Source organism: Macrotis lagotis, chromosome 1 (genome assembly GCF_037893015.1).
Source record: "Macrotis lagotis isolate mMagLag1 chromosome 1, bilby.v1.9.chrom.fasta, whole genome shotgun sequence".
Lineage (NCBI taxonomy): Eukaryota > Metazoa > Chordata > Mammalia > Peramelemorphia > Peramelidae > Macrotis > Macrotis lagotis.
The window spans coordinates 924,834,180-924,854,330 of record NC_133658.1 but is presented as its reverse complement, the minus strand read 5'-3'; the positions used below and the strand labels follow the sequence as shown (position 1 = coordinate 924,854,330).

The 20,151-nt window shown below is 43.7% G+C and overlaps 1 protein-coding gene and 1 long non-coding RNA gene across 4 annotated transcripts; both read left to right on the top strand.

The window, feature by feature from the left end:
• The first annotated feature begins 1,011 nt into the window (after positions 1-1,011).
• On the top strand, positions 1,012-6,245 carry LOC141510026 (T-cell-interacting, activating receptor on myeloid cells protein 1-like). Of its 3 annotated transcripts, XM_074219993.1 has the most exons (7): positions 1,012-1,654; positions 2,043-2,330; positions 3,120-3,945; positions 4,050-4,077; positions 4,563-4,636; positions 4,736-4,773; positions 5,398-6,245. In XM_074219993.1, the coding sequence occupies exons 1-3, from the start codon at positions 1,264-1,266 to the stop codon at positions 3,350-3,352; spliced, it is 912 nt and encodes a 303-aa protein (XP_074076094.1). In that variant the 5' UTR covers positions 1,012-1,263; the 3' UTR covers positions 3,353-3,945; positions 4,050-4,077; positions 4,563-4,636; positions 4,736-4,773; positions 5,398-6,245. The 3 variants fall into 3 exon arrangements, with proteins under 3 accessions (XP_074076094.1, XP_074076093.1, XP_074076092.1); XM_074219992.1 differs by having other exon boundaries at positions 4,050-4,636; XM_074219991.1 differs by having other exon boundaries at positions 3,120-4,636.
• A 9,627-nt stretch (positions 6,246-15,872) lies between these two features.
• On the top strand, positions 15,873-19,149 carry LOC141510032 (uncharacterized). The gene is made up of 4 exons (XR_012474762.1): positions 15,873-16,019; positions 16,330-16,385; positions 16,488-16,525; positions 17,339-19,149. It is a non-coding gene; the product is annotated as an uncharacterized LOC141510032 (long non-coding RNA).
• Positions 19,150-20,151: the final 1,002 nt, after the last annotated feature.

Genomic DNA, 20,151 nt, shown 5'->3' with positions numbered 1-20,151 from the left:
GTGGCCAAGGATTCCTGGGATGATTTTCATGGAGAGGCACCCATCAGGAGCATGGCCCAGGTGAAAAGTTCCTCAGGACCCAGATTATGGTGTAAGTGACTAAGGAGGAAATTGTGGAGAAAAGGTCTGGAGAGGAGGACATGAGAAGATGGTGCTGGAGAGCAGTGGTGTGAACTAGGCTGGAAGGGCTTGGAGACCAAGGACCTCAGGAGCTCATGTGGCTCTTGTCAGGAGAGTTCTAGTCAACCAGGAGGCTTGTTCAAGGGATGGTCAAGATTCAGTTCTCTGATAAGGAAGTGAGTTCTTAGGTACAGAAATAAGAATGAAGAGACAGAGTCAGGCGCAAAAGACCCGAATGCTGCCCAATCCCCTGCCTCTTCTCAATGACCCAAGATCCCGCAGTCACCTATAACACTTCTTAGCCTGTGTATTAGACCAAGTCTGTTACAAAGACACAGAAAGAGCTGGCAGAATGGAAGAGGGGGCCCTGGGCCTCAGCATGACCCTTCCCATCCTGGACCTGTATTCCAATATTCTGAAGTTCACGGGTGATCACCTATCTGACTTGCTGGTGTCCTTCTATCCCAGAATTCCTTAGTAAACCTACAATCTGGGCTAAACCAAGCCCTGTAGTTGTGCCAGGGACTGATGTGACTCTCCATTGCTGGATGGGACAAGCAACATCCAAAGAGATGACATTCGCTCTGTTGAAGTCAGGAATGCTTGTTAATGAGCAACAGGCAGAAAACAAGGCTTCGTTTTTCCTGCCTTCTGTGAGTATCGAAAATGCTGGAAGCTATAGTTGTGGTTATTCTGAGAAGGTGGAACCAAAGAAGAAGTCTGTGGTCAGTGATACCCTGGATTTGGTGGTGACAGGTAAGAAGATGAGGCCTTTGAGGGATTCTGGGTTCAAATCGACCCCTTCCTTCCCTAACATCAGTGACCCAATAGAAGCAAAAGCAGTGTGTACAGAGATATTCAGCTAAGTTCTGGTCTCCCTTCAAGATTGGGGGCTGAAGGAGATGAAGGTGCCCTGTTCCCATCTGGCATATAGGGATAGGAAATGAGACTGGAAATTTGACTGGGGGCTAGAGTAGTATCAGAGAGGTTCAGAGATGGAAAGGTCCTTACAGTTTACATTCCAAGGTCATCAATCATCACCAAACAAAATGAGTCTCAGAGTAGTGGACAAGGTTGGCCAAGATCAAAAAGCAAAGAATTTCGGATCTAGACAGGAACAAGGTCATTCCCCAGATCAAATAGATGTGTAGAAGCAGAAATGAGCCTTCACTCAGCTTTTCTGTCTCTTGGGCTGGTGGGGTTTTGTTTATTTTATTTGTTTTTTCTCTCCCAGGTTGTCTTCCCAAGCCCGCTTTCTTTGTCCACCCTAGCCCTGAGGTGGCTCTAGGGGGAAGTGTGATACTGAAGTGCATCCTGCCACCAAGCTCTTCCATTGAAATTATAGTGTTTCTTTTACTAAAGACAGGGAATCCAGAACCTGTCCAACTAAGCAAAGAGTCAAAGAGATTGGTGGAATTTCACCTTAAGATTGTGAGAGTCCAGGATGCAGGGCTCTATAGATGCATTTACTATGAGAAGAAGGCCCTGTCCAGGGCTTCAGAACCTAGTGAGTTCCTGAATATCTGTGTGACAGGTGAGTGAGGACACCAGGCTCCAGGACCCAGGGCAGAGTGTTTGGGAGTCACAAAGGGAAGTCTGGGAGAGAGTATTATAAGGGACTATTGTCCTCAGGACCCTCCAGGGATAGAATTAGGGTAGAGTCCTACTGGGAGGTACAGGGAGATGGGAAGGAGACTTCAGTCACTGTCCCATCATTCAGAATCCAAGGATCCCTTGAAAATTCTTTTTCCTCCTTGTGAATTCCAGGGAAAGTGAGGTTTTAGGAGTAGGGAGAAGCGAGGAGACAGGAAGAGAGACTTAGAAAATGGTCTGGGAGATTCTTCCTTGGACCTTGTCAGTTCCAAATCCCTTATGCTGATTTCTGTGTGACCCCCGTCTGTGGTTCATGCTTTGGTTTCCAGGCTTCGTGAGCAAACCCTCCCTGACCGTTCGACCCAGTGCCAATGTTTCTCTCAGAGGGAACGTGACGTTCCATTGTCAGACATCTGCCTGTGGCACCAGATTCACTCTGCACAAGGAGGGAGAGGAGAGACCTGTTGGGACAGTCGATTCGAGCCAGAATGAGGCTGAATTTCTCATCAGTGCTGTGAGCAAAAATCACACTGGGAGCTACAGGTGTCACCATCACAATGGAGGGAGCAACTCCACCCCATCCATGTTCAGTGATGCCTTGGAGGTTTTAGTGATTGGTGAGGAGGCACTTCTTGGTAGAGCCATAGAATGGGGGAATGGGATGTGGGAGCAGTGTGAGAGGAGGCCAAGAAATGTCTGTAATGTCTTCCTTTGTCATGTCTTCAGGTTAGAGCTAATTCTTCAAGTTTGTAGCCAATTATGAGTTAGAACCCCAGGTAACACAATGCATTCCTCGTGGTCCATAATAAGTGATTGTTGGTTCCTTATTCATATTAAATCTGGTTTCTAGGTGAGAGGGATTCATCTTTTTTGGATAAAGGTAAGATCAAGGACAGAGAATAGACTGAGGGAAAGCCCTCATTCCTCATGTTTTTCGATCCTGGTATAACTTTTTCTCTAGACAATGTGAGGAGAATGGCAATGGAACACTTCCAAGGGTTCCTTCAGCAAGAGCATACTTATAACCTACTACTTGCCAATTCTCCCCTAGCACCCCCAAAATTGTCTCCTCTATTCTTTCCCTTTAATCAATATTGGTAGCACTTTGAGAAAAGAGGCACCATGGATTCCACTCAGCTGAGAATTGGTCTAAGCCTCCTATAAAATAGTTTTACATTATGAGAGAAAAGTCAAGAATGGTTCATTTCCTTTGAATTAGAGGTCCCACAACTCAGCATATATATATCTCAAAGAAGTCAATCCATAACGATACATCAAATATGAAAGAAATAATTAATAATAACACCATTTTAGCAGTTACCCCCCTCCCGATAGCACAATGTATTACTGTTGATCCTTGACAAATGATCATTGGTTGACTTAACCATTTTTAATCGGGTTTCTAGGTGGAAGAGATTCATCTCCTCTTGGAACAGGTAAGATTGATGGCAGTGGATGCAGTTTGAGGAAGTCCTGGCTTCTTATCATTTTGTATCCTGGTGTTGCTTTTCTTCTATACTGTATGAGGAGAGGGGCAAACACTTCTCAGTGTTCCTTCACCATGAGCATAAATGTGATTAGTTGCCTGAAAATTCCCCATGAATACTCCAAAATGCTCTCCTTTAATCTTTCCCTTTAATTAGCATTGGAAGTGCCTTGGCAAAAGAGGCACTATAAATATGAATTTTGTTGGAAGTATGAAAGAAAAATTAAAAACTGTTCATATCCTTTGAGCCAGAGATCAATGGCATATATACCTCAAGGAGGTCAATCCATAAAGAAATATTGAATATAGAAGACATTATTTATATTAGCACCTTACTAGGAATAAAAAGAACCCAGCTAACATATTGCATTACCTTCGCACCATATTAAATGATTATTGGTTGGCTTATTAATATTTAATTTGGTTTCTGGGTAAAAGGGATTCATCTTTCCTGGGAATCGATAAGATTGGTGGCAGAGGATGGAGTTGGGGGAAAGTTCTGGCTTTCTCTTGATTTTGGAGCCTAATACATTTTCCTTTAGACTGTGGGAGAAGAGTAGCAATGGGCACTTTCTGTGAAGAAGGGTCAATGAGGACCCCACTTCCAGACAATGGAAGTGGAAAATTGAAGTCTATCTGACTCTCATGGATTTTCCTTAAACTCTGGAAACATTCTCATCGTAACCCTGTGCTGTGTCAGCATCCTCTTCTTCTTGGTCTTCCAAGTTACTATCTCAATCGTATCTGTGAGTATTGAAAGGAATGGATAAATCCCTTTGGGGGCGAGTGAGGAACCAGGTAGATGAGAACTGAATCCCCTCAACAGTACTTGTTCTTTTTCTCTTTAAAGTGACCACTCATGGAGAGACACCAAGAAGGTAGAGAGATTCATTTCATCTTCCCAAACTACTAAGAACCTATCCCCCCAGTGGCAACTTTAACTTCCATCCCTGGAACGTTGTAGAGATTTTTCCTCTAGAGTGTGTGAGGAGAGCGTCAATGACCATATTCTGGGTGATAAATCAATGTGGAGCTCACTTCTGGACAATGGAAATGGAAAACTGAAGTGCTTCTCAATCTCAGAAACATCCTTTCACTTTGAAAACTTTCTCATCATTAACACCTGTAATAACTCGTCTTAAAAATTGCTTTTATTTATTTAAGGCTACGGGGTTAAATGATTTGCCCAAGGGCAGTTATTAAGTGTCTGCGGCTGGATTTGAACTCAGGTCCTCCTGACTCCAGGGCCAGTGCTGTATCCACTGTGCCATCTAGTTGCCCTCTTGTAGTAAATCTTGTGGAGAAAAACCCATGATGAAGGTGATTAAGGGTAACATGCCCCCGATTTTCTCTTTCTATATAGGAATACAAGATACCAACATCAACCTTGGTCGCTCAATTTCATTCACCCTAGAACACCCCAAGAAGAAGTCACATGTATGTGTCGTCTGGGTAACAGGGGAACGGTATTCTGGGAGTGTGAGGGAGGTCTAATATTAGTTTCTTGTAAGGGCTTATGATAATTTCTCCCTTCAGATGAAGAAGTGAGCAAGATGGGACAGACTAAGTCAATTGTGAGTCCTTCCTTATCTTCTCTCTCCCCTATTGTTAGGCTTCCCTAAATGATATTTGGGAAAATTGGGAAATTCCCAGACAGGTAATCAGTGGGGCGCCATTTTCCACTGTCCTTACCAGAGTCTTCTCTAAATCTCCTATCCTTGCTCTCTTCCCTTGGTCATCCCTGGCTAGACACTGAACCCCATCCTCACACAAACTAGAGGGAATCCAGAACGAACTTTGAGCTTTGATCATTAGACTCACTCCTGGTTCCCCATGGCAATGGGTCACTCATATAGGGCAATGTCCCTGCTGCATTCCAAGAAGTCCCAGAGATCTTTATAGCTGAAGCCTGAACATTTCTCAATCTTTCCATCTGTCTTGAAGTTGAAATCCCAAGCATATACTGCCTATATCAGTTAGTGTCTGCACTGCTTGAGAGCAAAAGCTCCATTTCTCTTTATGTTGTCAGTGCTTAGCACCAACCTCTTAGCAAGTCTTAATAAATGCTTCATTCATCCACCTCTCCCTTGGGAGCGCCTAGTCCAGTCTTTCCAACCATTCATTTCCATATCCCCCAATTCCAGGATTCTTATGCTCAGTCATTTCTTCTTTCCCATTAATTTTCTCTTGTTTTCAAGGTTGAGGATCCCCAGAAAGTGATATACACTCAACCAACAATATGTACTAGAGGCAAGAAGCAGAGAAACAACATCAAGAAAGTTCCAGAGACCTGCCTTTATGCCACCATAGAAAAACCTTCTTTGAAAGGTCAATGAGAAGCTTCAGAAAGACACAAGAGCAAAGGGATCTGGGAAAGGAAAGGACTGAGAATGTTGACATTCAAAAATTAGTTAATGCTGTGGGGATGGGCACCGGTGGCTCCATGGACCCATAGTCTTGTGGCTGCCCCTTCCTCATGTGGCCCGACCTTTATCCTGACAGGATCTCCTGGGGTCTAGATCCCTTCTGGACTTCGGACTAAATTCTTCTGACCTAAGGCTTGCTTCATTGGCACCCTGAGTGGAGAACGACTAATTTCCTTGGAGAATTCCGCTTATGCCACACTTCAGGACACATTTGATTGATTATCTCCTTAGTATTGGTTTTCTCAGCACCCAGAAAGCTTGCTTTGTTCTTTGTCTGAATGATAATGAAAAAAATAGCATCTATTGCCTGTGCACAGAGCTCCTCTTCTGGAACCTGTCTATAATCTCCCCTCTCCTTCCCACTCCTTTGGACAGCAAGGAGCCAATTCCTGCTCACTTGGGTTGTCACAGTGATTGTTTATTTCACTCTTGCCATTTTATTTTTTTAAAGAAAGATTTTATTTATTTTGAATTTTACAATTCCCCTCCAATCTTGCTTTCTTGCTCCCATCCCCCACAGAAGGCAGTCTGTTTTTTACATTGCTTCCATGGTATACATTGATCTATGTTGAATGGGATGAGAGAGAAATTACATCCTTAAGGAAGAAAAATAAAGTATAAGAGAGCCAAATTGCATAAGAAGATATCAGGTTTTTTTAAAATTAAAGGTAATAGTCTTTGGTCTTTGTTCAGACTCCACAATTCTTTCTCTGGATACAGATGGGATTCTCCATCATAGAGACACCAAAATTGTCCCTGATTGTTGCACCAGTGGAATGAGCAAGTCCATCAAAGTTGATCATCACTCCCATGTTGCTGTTAGGGTGTACAAGGCTTTTCTGGTTCTGCTCATCTCACTCAGCATCAGTTCATGCAAATCCCTCCAGGCTTCCCTGAATTCCCATCCCTCCTCGTTTCTAAGAGAACAAGTGGTCCATCACATTCATATACCACAGTTTGCTAAGCCATTCCACAACTGAAGAGCATTCCCTCAGTTTCTAATTCTTTGCCACCACAAACAGGGCTGCTATGAACATTTTTGTACAAGTGATGTTTTTACCCTTTTTCATGATGTCTTCAGGGTATAGACCTAGTAGTGGTATTGCAGGATTCAGAGGATATGCACATTTTTATTGCCCTTTGGACATAATTTCAAATTGTTCTCCAGAAAGGTTGAATGAGTTCACAGCTTCATTAACAGTGTATGAATTGGGGAGGTTAGGTGGCATAGTGGATAAAACACTGGCCTCGGGGAGTCAGGAGTACTTGGGTTCAAATCCGGTCTCAGACACGTAATAATTACCTAGCTGTGGGGCCTTGGGCAAGCCACTTAACCCAATTTGCCTCACAAAAACCTAAAAAAAACCCAAAACAAAACAGTGTATGAGTGTCCCATGTTTCCCACATTCCTTCCAATATTGATTTTTGTTCTTTCTGATCATATTTTCTGGTCTGAGAGGTTTGAGATGATAATTCAGAGATGCTTTAATTTGCATTTCTCTAATAAGTGGTGATTCAGAGCAATTTTCTATATGACTATGGATCGCTTTGATTTCCTCTTGCCATTTTATTTTGAACAAGTCACTGGAGACCTTCTTCCCAAGTCCATCTCTGATCATATTCTTCTTTGCCTCCTCATAGTCCAATATGCAGATATTTTGAAGTAACCCTTAGGGGGAGAGTTACACCAAATTGTTGCTGAGGGCCCTTGTGAATATAGAACACTAGTGCCTTGGTACCCACTCTCTGAAACGCAGACATGTTATACTTTCAGCCCTCTCTTAGACTTCTCCAAGAGCTCTAAGGGGTTGGGAAGTATCTAGCTACTGCCCCTACTGATGGACTTCCATGGTAGGAAGGAGTGCACTGCATCTCAGTTCCCACTTTTTATCACAAACTTCATCCTATTGTGAGCTGACATCTACCAATCCCATTTATTTCCTTTTGAGGGATTGGAAAAAAGGGAAGGAACTCTTATCATTTTTCTTTCTATTCCCCAGGGTAGTATCACTCTAGACTTTGGAATCATTGTGGGGAAATCTAGCACGAACTTGAAAAACTCTTAAAATGATATCAGTGGAAACATCCTAAGCTTGTACTTCACTGAAAACTCCAACATCTTTTTTCAAACAGAATATTTTGCAACTCTGCTTTGCCCATTTGATTTGTGTGCAATGGATTTCTTGAACCAAAATACTAGAGCAATTCTTATATTCACTCAAAACTGTAATTTAAAATGCCACATTAAATTCCCCTCAAAACACAAAGTACTCAAGGTCTTTCAGGTCCTCGTTTTCATTCTTCAGGTATGATATCCAATTCACCTTGAGGAGGTCTCCAGGTTTAGATAGCTACTATCAGTTGTCTCAACTCAGTGAATGAGGAAAAGCTCAAAGCCAATGGTAAAAGTCTGAGGAATTCAACTCTGCAGTTTCTCACTAAGTTGAGAGACATCTCTTTAAGATCAGTTTTGGGGGCTAAGTCATTGAACTGAAGTGGTCACCAGAGTAGGTATTCATGTAGGGCTCTGGGATTCACTTAACTTCATGACCTCATCTGTTCCTCACAACATTCCTGGGAGCAAGTCATTTTATCAAATGTTCTTTTTAATGGCTTTCAATCATGATTTGTAAAACGAAGAATGCGAGGCAGACAAGGGTGAGGTGAATTGCCACAAGTCACACTGATAGGAGTAACTGAATATGGATCGATCTAAGACCTTCTTGATTCTTTCCACATAACATTCCCTCCATGGTGACCCCTAGCAGGAAGCATGTAAGCAAGAACTGAGTGAAGAGTGAGGACAGAAGGCTGAGGAAAGGGCAGCATTTGGCTTAAAAGACAAATCAGTCAAATCCTGTTGTTCTGCAGTGGGTTTGGTAAAAGAGAACTGTAGAAATTGAGCGGCTGGCCCAAGAACAAATCAGAAGTTGGGTGGATTCCACACTCCATTTTATAACTCCAAAAACACAGCCCTCTCTAAGGGCTTCGGAGTGAATCCCAAAATAACTGAGTGAAAAAGAACATGACAGAAGGAACAAGGAAAGAAAGGCCCTTCTGAAAGAATAGTTCATGGAAGAAAAACTTTCCAAATCTCTCTAGTTCCTCATTGACTGGGGCGGATCTAGAAGCTCTGGCTACCACATCCTGACCTTGGGCCCCTGACTCTAGCCCCTCCTCCCCTTCTTGTCACTGAGGCTGCTAAGCTCATAGTGGAGCTGAGGGTCCATCATGCAGCCCACAAGCACAGTCCTTTTCTGCCTCGGTGAGTCTGGGGGGAGGGGGGAGGTCTGAAAGAAGGAGAGGGGTTTGGAAAAACCTGTGACCAGGGAAGTCTAGGACACTGGCTGTGGGGAAGTCAGTGTTGAATGTAGGTTGTATAGGCGGAGTTAAATCCAGAAAGCCGGATGTTATCCTGTCTGATCCATGAGGAAATCACCAGTGCAATGGGGAATAATGTAGTTTAGAAAAAGAGAATCCTTCTCTCATACTGATCTCCCTTCTAGGACTATGTCTTTACCAGGAGATCAAGGCTCAGATGGGTGAGTCCTTTCCCCTAAAATGGCCCTGACCCTCCTTCCAGTTCACTTTTGGTGAAGACTGTTGGTTGCCCTGACCTTATCTGCTTGGGGAGAAGGTTGTGGGATAGACCAGTAGGCCAATAAACTCATGGACAAATGGGGTAATAGTAAAACACTGAGACCCTCCTGGAGACCACATCTGGAAATCCCTGGTAGCTGCATTCCTCAGACTGTGCTTCTGTCATTAGCTCTGCTCTGAGATCGTTCGGGGGCTGTGGGTATACATATAGGAGCCAGGGTTCTCCAGAAAACCAAAGGTCGCAGATCTAGAAGTACACATCTTGGTAGGAGGCAGAGATATCTGCTCTGGGGGTGGGTGGCTGGGGAATCTCAGTAACACCATAACTGAGGGATTCCATGGCCTCTGCCCTCTGTGATTTCCCTATATTTGGATTGTTTATGCCTTCCATCTACATGGTGGCTGGCAGGCTGGATCCCTCACTGGAATGTAAACTCCTTTAGGGCAAAGGCCATGTGCTTCCCTTTCTTTGTAGCTAGAGAATTTAATTCTGTGACTGGTAACAGTAATAACTTATTGACTCATTGAGTTAGAGTTCAGTCGTTTCCTATGGGCAATGACGATGGTTGAGGGGATTCAATCCAGGACTATTATTAATAGTTAAAGAAAATAGCTCCTTTTGCTCTTTGCTGCCCAGCTGCCCCTCCATGATATCTGGGTTTCTGATGCAACCTGCTTCCCTTTCCTGGAGGAGATCTATGATCTCTCATGGAGAGACATCAGGCTGCAGTTTTTCCTTTAATCTTTTATGAATCTATTTTTTTTCCATTTTGGGATACCACATTTGTGAAGGGGCATTGAAAAAATTAGAGTGTCCAAAGAAGGGTCCTTTCCTGTGTGAAGAAAACACTTTCTTGCTGTATTCCCCAGAGGGTCCTTAATCGCTTTCCACGCTTTGGCACAGTGGCTCTGAAGAGCACAGCAACTTTCGAGCCATCTGGTGTAACCTCCATCACTTTGCTGATGGGGTAAATGAGATGAAGAGAAATGAAATAATTTCAGCAGGGTTCACATTCCAACAAAGTGTTAAGAGTCAGGATCTGAATCCAAGCTTGCTGCTACAAAACCCGAGTGCTATTTCCAGTGTAAGAGATTTGATTTTGAGGTGTTCCCTTCAGCCTCCCTACTCTATGAAAAAGTCCGGGATTGAGAGGCAATCACTTATTCTATCAGTTTCAATTTCATTTGAGTTAAACACTAGACTGGTTCCTGCTGGCAGTAAAGAAGACATAGTCCCTGTCTTCAAGGATCTTCCATTGTTCTTTTTATATTCTTGTTTTGTTTTTTTGCAAGGCAATGGAGTTAAGTGACTTGCTCAAGGTCACACAGCTAGGTAATTATTATTAAGTGTCTGAGGCTCTCCTGACTGGTTCATTATCTACTGCTCCACTAGCTGCTTGGTTCTTCCATGTTTTAGGAGTATGAAGCCAGTTTTGGAGCGAGGCAATAGGGAAGGGTGCACAAGTCCAGATGACCCAGGGATTGGGTGCATTGCCCCAGATATTGGATGTCCATTATCTTGCCAGTGGTGGTGGAGCTGTGGATTTGTTTGTTTTAAGAAGACCAGGATCCTCCATGAGTTTTGAACTAATGCTATGACATTATTTCAGTAAGAGGTGAGAGAGCCTCTGCAGGTCTCAGGTGTCTAATTTGTCCAAGGAAAATAAAAGTTCTTGGACTAATTGCCTTGGGGGGAAATTGTAAGGAAGATTCTTTTACAAATTTCATAGTGCCACAAAAACATGAGATCTCTTTTTTATTAGCCTCATTTTCCTCATTCTAGCAAAAATGAGACCATAGATGGCAATGTTTTTGCTGATCTTCAAGCTTCTTGTAAAAATGAGCTAGCATCAAATATGATCATTAATCATTGTGTGAAGTCTTGGATGGTGGCAGGTTGTATGTAGGCTTCCTCCTGATACCACTTCAGATACTGCTGGAGAACAGTTTTCATGGAATGATAGGGTTGAAAGCCAGTGTGTGGAAGGGTAAGGAGAGAACGAGAGAAGAAAAAGTGTAGGGATCTATTGTAGAAAACAGTTTTGAGGAATTTAGCTACAAAGGAGGGAAGATACAGGATGAAGGTCAGTGGGGATGGTAGGATCAATGAAAATTCTTTCGAGGATGAGAGAGACATGGATATGTTGCTAGGCAGCAGGAAGAGAACCAAGAAAGGGAGAGAATGAAAATAAATGATAGAGGGGCTATACCAAGAATCAATAGGTTGGAGATTGGCTGTAGAGATTGGTATTCCTTGAGTGGGTAGAGTGGTTGACTTTGGTCAGTAATAAGGTCACCTCATCATATAAGAGATGGGTGAAGGAGCAGGGAGTGAGAGAAGGAACCAGGGTGTTAGGAAGTGATGAAGACAAGAACTCCAGTGAATGACTTCAATGTTTTTTGTACAATGTGAAGCAAAGTTTTCAAGTGAGAGAGTGGCATAACGCCTGACCCATAGGTACTAAAGTAATGTTTGTTGAGATTAACCAAAGGATCTTTTCAGGGGGAGGCTTCGGGGACAAAGAATGTCCTTCTATTAAGATAGAAAGATGGTGGTGAAGTATCATGTTTCCAGGCTTGATACTGGAATTCTCAGTATAGGGAAAGAGGATCAAAACTTCAACATTTCAATTCCTTTTTTACATGGGAATCCTGTCCAAATCCCTGTGCTAAACAGCTTAGCTATTTATTCCCTGAGTCATTCAACTTGAGGTTCCAGGTTCCTTATGTTGGAGGAAAATACACACACAGACACTAGGGGCGGCTAGGTGGTGCAGTAGATATAGCACTGGCCCTGGATTCGGGAGTACCTGAGTTCAAATCTGACCTCAGACACTTAATAATTACCCAGCTGGGTTGCCTTGGGCAAGCCATTTAACCCCATCGCCTTGCAAACAAAACCTCCAAAAAAGACAATTAAAGAGAAAGTTTGAATTCTGACAACTCTGAACAAATCACTGAAATTATATAAATGAACAAAAAAAGCTTTAAATAGGTGCTTACTATGTGACAAGAACTAAGAATACAAATCAGAAATGAATACAGTGTCTGCCCACAAGGACCTTACATTCTAATGGGAAAGATCACACACTGAGAATATTCAGGGGCGGGGTGGGTAGGGAAAAGGTATTTTGGTTCAAAAGGCTACAGAGATGGCGAGTGGAGTCATACAGAAATAGATGGACACAGCCCATCCCGGAACAATGGTGGAGGTGATATATTCATGGTTCATAGTTCCCCAACAGGAAAAGGGAGGGCCAGGGCATGTTTCTGGTTTGGAGGCTATTGAAAGGTAGTTGTGAAGGGGTTGCCCAAATAGGAAGAAGTGCTATTTTCTGCCGTTATGGTCTGTTTGAGGCAATCACCACTTAGAAAAAATGGAAAGTGTAGAAGTCCTTGAGGACAGAATATGTAGTGTGGGTGGCTAAGGAGGAGTATCTGGACAAAAGGCCATAGGAAGAAGGTGCTGGAGGGCAATAATGTAGACTGGAAGGAGCACAAGTCTAGAAGCCTTGAAGACCAGGGACCTCTACAGCTCACAGGGTTTTCATCAGGAGCGTGGTAAGTAACCAGGAGGTTAATCCGTGGGATGGCTATGACTCAAGTCTTCGACCAGGTTGTAAAGGACTGTGGGGTAGTGATTAGTTCCTTGGAGATGGAAATAAGTATGAAGGGGGCAGAGTCAGGGACTAAAGACTCAAAGATGGCGCCCATTCCCCACTCTTCCCAATGATGCCCCAAGTTCCCCAGATGAGCTTTTAGCCTTGGTAAAACTGCCACATAGACACAGAAGATCTGTTAAATGCATGACTCATCATAATCTGACCTGTCTCCTGAAATTCTGGGGTGGAGGGTGATCACCCACCTGACTTGCTGACCTTCTTCTCTCCCAGGACCCCTTAGCAAACCTTCAATCTGGGCTGAACCAAGCTCTGTAGTTGTGCCAGGCACTGATGTGATTCTGCATTGCTGGGCAGGGCAATCAAGTCCTCAGGAGGTAACATTCACCCTGTTCAAGGCAGGGATTCCTGAATATTATTTCCAGAAGTCAGCAGAAAAAGAGGCTAAGTTCCCCCTGGCATCTGTCAACATCAAGCATTCTGGGAGCTACAGCTGTGTTTACTCTGAGAAGATGGAGCCAAAGAGAAGTTCAATGGTTAGTGACACCTTGGATTTGGTGGTGACAGGTAAGAGTTATTCTGGATTCAAGGTCACCCCTTCCTTCCCCAATATCAGTGACCCAGTAGAGGCAAAAGCACTGGGTGCAGAGAGTCACCTAAATTCTAGTCATCTTTCAGGATCAGGGGCCTGTAGGGTATGAGGGTCTCCTACTGCAGTTGGAAGAAAGGGATGGGAAATGAATCAGAAAATGTGACTGGGGCTAGAGTTGAATCAGAGAGGTTCAGAGAAGGAAAGTTCCTTATAGTTATTGTCCATGTTCATGAGTGAGAAACAAATGAAATGAGTCCCAGACAAGTGAACAAGATTGGCCGAGGTCACAGAGCAAGGAATTTGGACCCAGATAAGAGAAAGTTAATTCTCCAGATGAAAGCTCTGAGGAGCAATAGAGATGGGTCTTCAGCTCTGGCTTTCTGTCTCCTGACCTAGTGGGTGTTGTTTTTATTAAATTTTTGTTTGTTTTCTCCTTCCCAGGTTCTCTCCCCAAACCCTCTTTCTTAGCCCACCAGAGCTCTAAGGTGACCCTAGGAGGAAGTATAATCCTAAAGTGCAGCCTGCCAGTGGACAGCTCATCCTTTGAAAGTATTAAATTTATATTACCGAAGGCTGGGAGGCCAGAACCTGTCTTTCGACTCAAAGCAGAAAAGAGATGGGTTGAATTTCCCCTCCGGTCTGTGACAGTCCAAGATGCAGGGTCCTACAGATGCATTTACTATGACAAGAAGGTTGTATCTCGGGTTTCAGAAGCCAGTGAGTCTGTGAATGTCTGTCTGACAGGTGAGTGAGGATCCCTGGCTCCAGTACCCAGGGGAGAGAGGTGGAGAGTCACACAGGGGAAATCTGGGAGAGGACAGGATAAAGGGCGAGTGTCGTGTGCATCTTCCAGGGAATGAGCTGGCAGGGAGGGTCACTGGGGAGGTACAGGGGATATAAAAAGGGATCATCTCAGTTACTTTTCCATTACTCAGAGTCTCAGGGATCCTTTAAAAATCCTTTCTTTCCTTCCTGTGAAATACAATGAAAGTGAGTTTTTTAGGAGAAGGGAATTGCCAAGGGAGGGACATAGGTTGAAAGACTTAGAAAATAGCCTGGGAGATCCTTCCTTGCCTGTCATTCCATTATATTGACTTCAGGAGATTCCAGCTTGTGGTTTGTGCTTTGGCTTCCAGATGTTCTGACCAAACCGTCCTTGACTGTCCAGCCCAGCTCCCATGTTTCTGTGGGAGGGAACATGGAATTCCATTGTCAGACTCCATCCTGTAGCACGAGATTCACTCTGCACAAGGAGGGAGAGGAGAGACCTTTTGGGACAGTGAATTCGAGCCAGAATGCAGCTGCATTCCTCATCAATGCTGTGACCAAAAACCATGCTGGGAGCTACAGGTGTCGCCATCACACTGGAGGGAGCAACTCCACCCCATCCATGTTCAGTGATGCCTTGGAGGTTTTAGTGACTGGTGAGGAGGCACTTCTTGGTAGAGCCATAGACTTGGGCAACGGCATGTGGTTATAAGTAAGATTAATGGCATTGAATGGATTGAGGGGACAACCATAGTTCCTCATGTTTTGGGATCCTGGTGGAGCTTTTCCTCTAGATTAGGTGAAATGAGAGGTAAATCCTTCCGAAGTTTTCTTCAGCATCAACTCTCTTGTTGCCTACCGTCTGGAAATTCCCCACCCCACTCTAGAATTTCCTACTCTGTTCTTTCCCTTTACCTAGCAGTGGAAGTACCTTGGAAAGATAGGCACAGGAATTCATGAGACAACTGAGATTGGTCTTTATCTCCTATTTAACTGTTTGAATTTATGAGTAAAAAAATAAGAACTTGAGGCAGCTAGGCAAGGCAGTGGATAGAGCACTGGCCCTGGAGTCAGGAGTACCTGAGTTCAAATCCGGCCTCAGACACTTAATAATTACCTAGCTGTGTGGCCTTGGGCAAGCCACTTAACCCCACTGCCTTGCAAAAACCTAAAAAAAAATTAAGACCTTTTCATGGCCTTTGAGCTAGAGATCATCAGCTTATATGCGTCAAAGAGGTCAGTCCATAAAGAACCATCAAATATGAAAATTATTCATAGCAACAACCTCTTAGGAGTAAAAAAAGTCCCAGATAACACATTGTATTTCTTACGAACCATAAGTGATTGTAGATTGGCTTTTCCATATTTCATCTGGTTTCTAGGTGAAAAGGGTTCATCTTTTCTGGGAACAGGTAAGATTGACAGCAGTGTGAAGTTAGGGGGATAGTCCTGATTCCTTATACTTTTGGATCCTGGTACAGATTTTCTCTTTGACTCTGGGAGGGGCAGGACTCTGGGGAAGGGCCAATGAGGACCCTATTTCCAGTCCTAGGAAATGGGAAATTGAAGTCCTTCTCAATCTTAGGAACATCCTTAAGCTCTGGAAGCATTCTCATCCTAATTTCCAGCTGTGTGAGCATCCTTATCTTCTTGGTCTTAGTAAGCTACTATCTCAATCATCTCAGTGAGTATTGAGAGGAAAGGAGAAACTCCCTGGGGGTGAGTGGGGACCCAGGCAGATGTGAATTGAGTTTCCTGAACTGTTTTGTTCTTTTTCTCTTTATAGTGACTGCTCATGGAGACACAACAAGAAGGTAGAGAGATTATTTTTATCTTCTCAAACTACCAGGAACCTAGTTCCTAAATGGCGATTTTAACTTTTATTACTGGTCCCTGGTACATATTTTCCGGAGGAGAGAGACAATGGGTTCATTTTGGGTAAAGGGCCAATGAGGAGCTCAATTCTGAACAATGGAAAAGTGAAATGGGAAATTGCAATGCTTCTCAGTGTCAGGAACACCCTTGAAAACTTTATTGCCATAACACGTAGTAACTGTTTTAGAGAAGATCCCATGCTGAAGGCCATTAGGGGTAACATGCCCCTAATTTTCTCTTTTCACATAGGACCCCAAGAAACCAACAGTCCAATCATCCTAGAACACCCCAAGAAGAAGTCACATGTAAGTATTGTGGGTAACAAGGCAACTGGATCCTGGGAGTGTCAGGGAGGTCTGATATTTGGTTTTTCTGAGCACTTATGATAATTTCTCTCTCTCCCATAGATGAAGAAGTGAGCAACACAGGACAGACTAAGTCATTTGTGAGTTTTCCCTTATTTTCTCCCTCCCCCTATTGGCAGGATTCCTCATGTGACATCTAGGGGAGTCTGGAAATTCCCAGACAGAAGAAAAGTAGGGCTCCATTTCCCACTCTCCTGTCCCAGAGTTCACTCTAACTCTCCTGTCCTTACCCCCTTCCATTGGCTATTCTTGGTTGGACACTGAGCCCTAACCTCACACTTTCTAGAGGGAATACAGAATGTTCTTTGCACTCTCTCCATTAGGCCCATTGCTGGTTCCCAAGGACAGTGAGTCACTCATGTGGGCAAAGTCCTTGCTGTCTCCCAAGGAATCCCAGAGAGCTTTGCTTTTAACTGAAACCTGAAGATTTCTGGGTCTTTCCATCTGTCCTACAGCTGAAATCCCAAGCACATGCTGCCTATACCAGTTTGGGGCTGAGCTCCCCGAGATCAGAAATGCAATTTCTCTTTATAACCTCAATTCTTAGCACCATGCTCTTAGCAAGCCTTAATAAATACTTTTTAAAAAGGTTTTTGCAAGGCAAATGGGGTTAAGTGGCTTGCCCAAGGCCACACAGCTAGGTCATTATTAAGTGTCTGAGACTGGATTTGAACCCAGGCACTCCTGACTCCAGGGCTGGGGCTTTATGCACTATGCCACCTAGCCACCCCCTTAATAAATACTTCTTGAGGAATTTCTGTCCAAACCTTGATCCCAAACGCTTATTTTCCTATGCCCCTATTCCACAATTCTCATGCCCGATCAATCAGTTTTTCTTTATTCCCATCCAATGACATTCACCAAGTCATCCATCTTTCTCTCATGTTTTCAAGGCTGAAGATCCCCAGGGAATGATCTACATTCAACCAAAAATATCTATGAAAAGTAAGAAGCAGAATGACAACCTCCTGAAAGTTCCAGAGACCTGCCATTATGCCACCATAGGAAAACCTTAAGAAGGAAGCAGGGAAGTCTCAGTCTCCATGAAAGGTCCAAGAGAAGCTTTAAAAAGACACAAAGGATCAAGGATCTCGGAAAAGAAACATATTGAGAATGAAATCATTCAAAAATTGAGTTAATGCTGTGGGGATGAACACTGGCAGATGGATGTAATCACAGGCTTACAGCTGCCCCTTCCTCATGTAGTCCTTCCTTCATCCCATCAGGATATTCTGGCATCTAGATCCCTTCTGGAGTCAGATCAAATGCTTTTAATCAAAGGCTTGCTTTGTAGGCACCCTGTCCCAGGAAGAACCACCGATCTCCTTGGGGAAACCCAATTATGCCAAGACTTAGGCAGATATCTGATTACCTGCTGAGTGTTGGTGCCCTCAGTACCCACAGTCCCAGAGAGCATACACTGTTCTATGTGTCTGAGTGATAATGGAAAGAGCTGGAGGGACAAATAGCATGTATTGCCTGTGTGAAGTGTTCCTCTTCTGGAATCTGTCTGCCATCTCCCCTTTCCTTCCCACTCCTTAGGACACCAACCAGTCCACTCCTGATCACTTGTGCTGTCCAAGGGATTTCCTTGATGTCGTGGCTTTCTCTCTTGCCATTTTACTTTTCTCCGTCCATCTCTGGTCATGTTCGTCTTTGCTTTCTCATGATCCAAGATGCATAATTCCTGGAATAATCCTTCTAAGTATGGGTTAGACCCAACTTGTGCTTAGGGTCCTTGTACATGTAATCCTGGTGCTTTGGATAGGTTTGGAGGATGGGTTTGTTACATTAACAGCCCCTCCTCCAGGGATTTTTAATACCTGTAAGTGGGTAGAAGGTATTGAGGTCCGGTCCCATCTGATGGGGTTCCTTCCATGATCAGTGGTGGTTACCTCCATCCCACTTCCCTTTGCCTACCATTACCTTGATTCCATTATATGTAGCTGCTCCCCAGCCCTATTTGTTTTCTGGGGAAGGATTGCATGGGGAAGAGGGAAGTCTATCGTTTTTCTTCCACGTCCCCAAGATAGTATCACTCTGAATTTTGCAGTAAGGAATCATTACAGGGAAGTCTAGCATGAGTTTGGATAACTTAAAACACCCCACAGTGGAAACATCTTAAGCTTGCAATTTACTGAAACTCCCACTTTCTTTTTTTCAAAGACACTATTTTGCATCTGTGCCTTTCCTATATGGTTTGTGCGAAATTAATTTCTTGTACCTAAGACTGATTGCAATTCTTATATTCACTCAAAACTCGAATTTAAAACTCAACACTGATTTCCACACAAAACTCAAAACACTCAAGGCATTTTAGTCCATAGTTTTCATATTTCAGGCGTGTTATCCCTTGCACCTTGATGTCTGCAGATGTAGAAGGTCACCATCAATTTTTCCATCTAAGTCACTGAGAAAAAGGGTCAGGAGTAACAGCAACCATCAGAGGAGCTCCTCTCTGCAGGGTTCTGTCCATGTTGTGAGCAAAACCTTCAGGATCACTTTTGTTGGTGAGGTTATTGTACTAGGCTGGAACCTGCTGGTCTGAACTCCAATGGTCACAATCGCAAGCTTTGAGCTCCATTTCTCTCTGTGATCTCATCTGATTCTCACAACAAGCCTAGAAGTAGGTCATATGATAAAATGTCCTTTTAAATGACTTTAAATTATGATTTCAAAAATGAAGAAACTGAGGCAGACAGGGTAAAGGGTCTTGCCACAAGTTACACGGATGCTGCTATTTGAATAGGAATGGATCCCAGATCTTCCTGATTCTCTTCTGGCAGCACTCCATGGTGACTCCTGGCAGGTAGCAAACAGACAAGAAGTATGTGAAGAGTGAGGGCCGAAGGCTGAAGAAAGGGCAGCCATTGACTTAAAAGATAAGTCAACCTTTGTCAAATCCTTCTTTTTAGGCAGTGAGTTTGGAAACAGAAATGTGTGGAAGTTGACTGGCTGGCCCATGGTCATTCAACAAGCTGATGGAACTATGTGGATTCCAGCTTCCATTTAACAATTCCAAAAGCTCAGCCCTCTTGACTACATGCTTCTGAGTTACCCCTAGAATACTCCTAGAATATGGCAGAAGAAATATGGGAAGAAAGGCACCTCTGGAAGTAAAAACATTCCAAATCTCATTATCTGGGGGTAGAAATAGCTCTGGCCACCAAATCCTGGGCTTGGCCCCTCCTCCCTTTCTTGTCACTGAGTCTACTAAGCTCATATTGGATCTGAGGGTCCATCAACACCCCAGAAGGACAGTTTTCTTTATCTTGGTGGGTCTGGGGCAGGGTGCACAGGCTTGAAGGAAAGAGAGGGATTTTGAAAAGACCCGTGACTAAGGTAGCCTAGGACCCTGGGGGGACGATCAGTGTTTACTGTAGGCTGAATGGGGGAGTGAGATCCAGGAACTTGGATGTTGTCCTGTCTGATCAAAGATAAAATCACTAGTGCTGTGGCAAAGCCTTCTCTTGTACTGTTCTTCATTATAGGGATGTGATCAAGGCACAGAAGGGTGATTCTTTTACCCCAAATGCCCCTGATCCTCCTTCGGTATTAGGAGAGACTGTTGGTTGTCATGATATTATCTGAATTGGGAGAGGTATGTTTGGGATAGACCAGGAGGTTAATAGACTCTCAGTCCAATACTTTGAGAGACCTAGAAGGAACAAATGGGATCACAGGAAAATACTGTGACCCCCTGGAG

What these genes read in the sequence shown, in the direction of transcription:
- LOC141510026 (XM_074219993.1), top strand. Translation starts at nt 1,264, where the DNA reads ATGTGTAGAAGCAGAAATGAGCCTTCACTCAGCTTTTCTGTCTCTTGG. An exon ending in CCTGAATATCTGTGTGACAG is followed by an intron (nt 1,655 to 2,042) that starts GTGAGTGAGGAC and finishes TTTGGTTTCCAG; the next exon opens with GCTTCGTGAGCAAACCCTCC. An exon ending in CTTGGAGGTTTTAGTGATTG is followed by an intron (nt 2,331 to 3,119) that starts GTGAGGAGGCAC and finishes TCGGGTTTCTAG; the next exon opens with GTGGAAGAGATTCATCTCCT.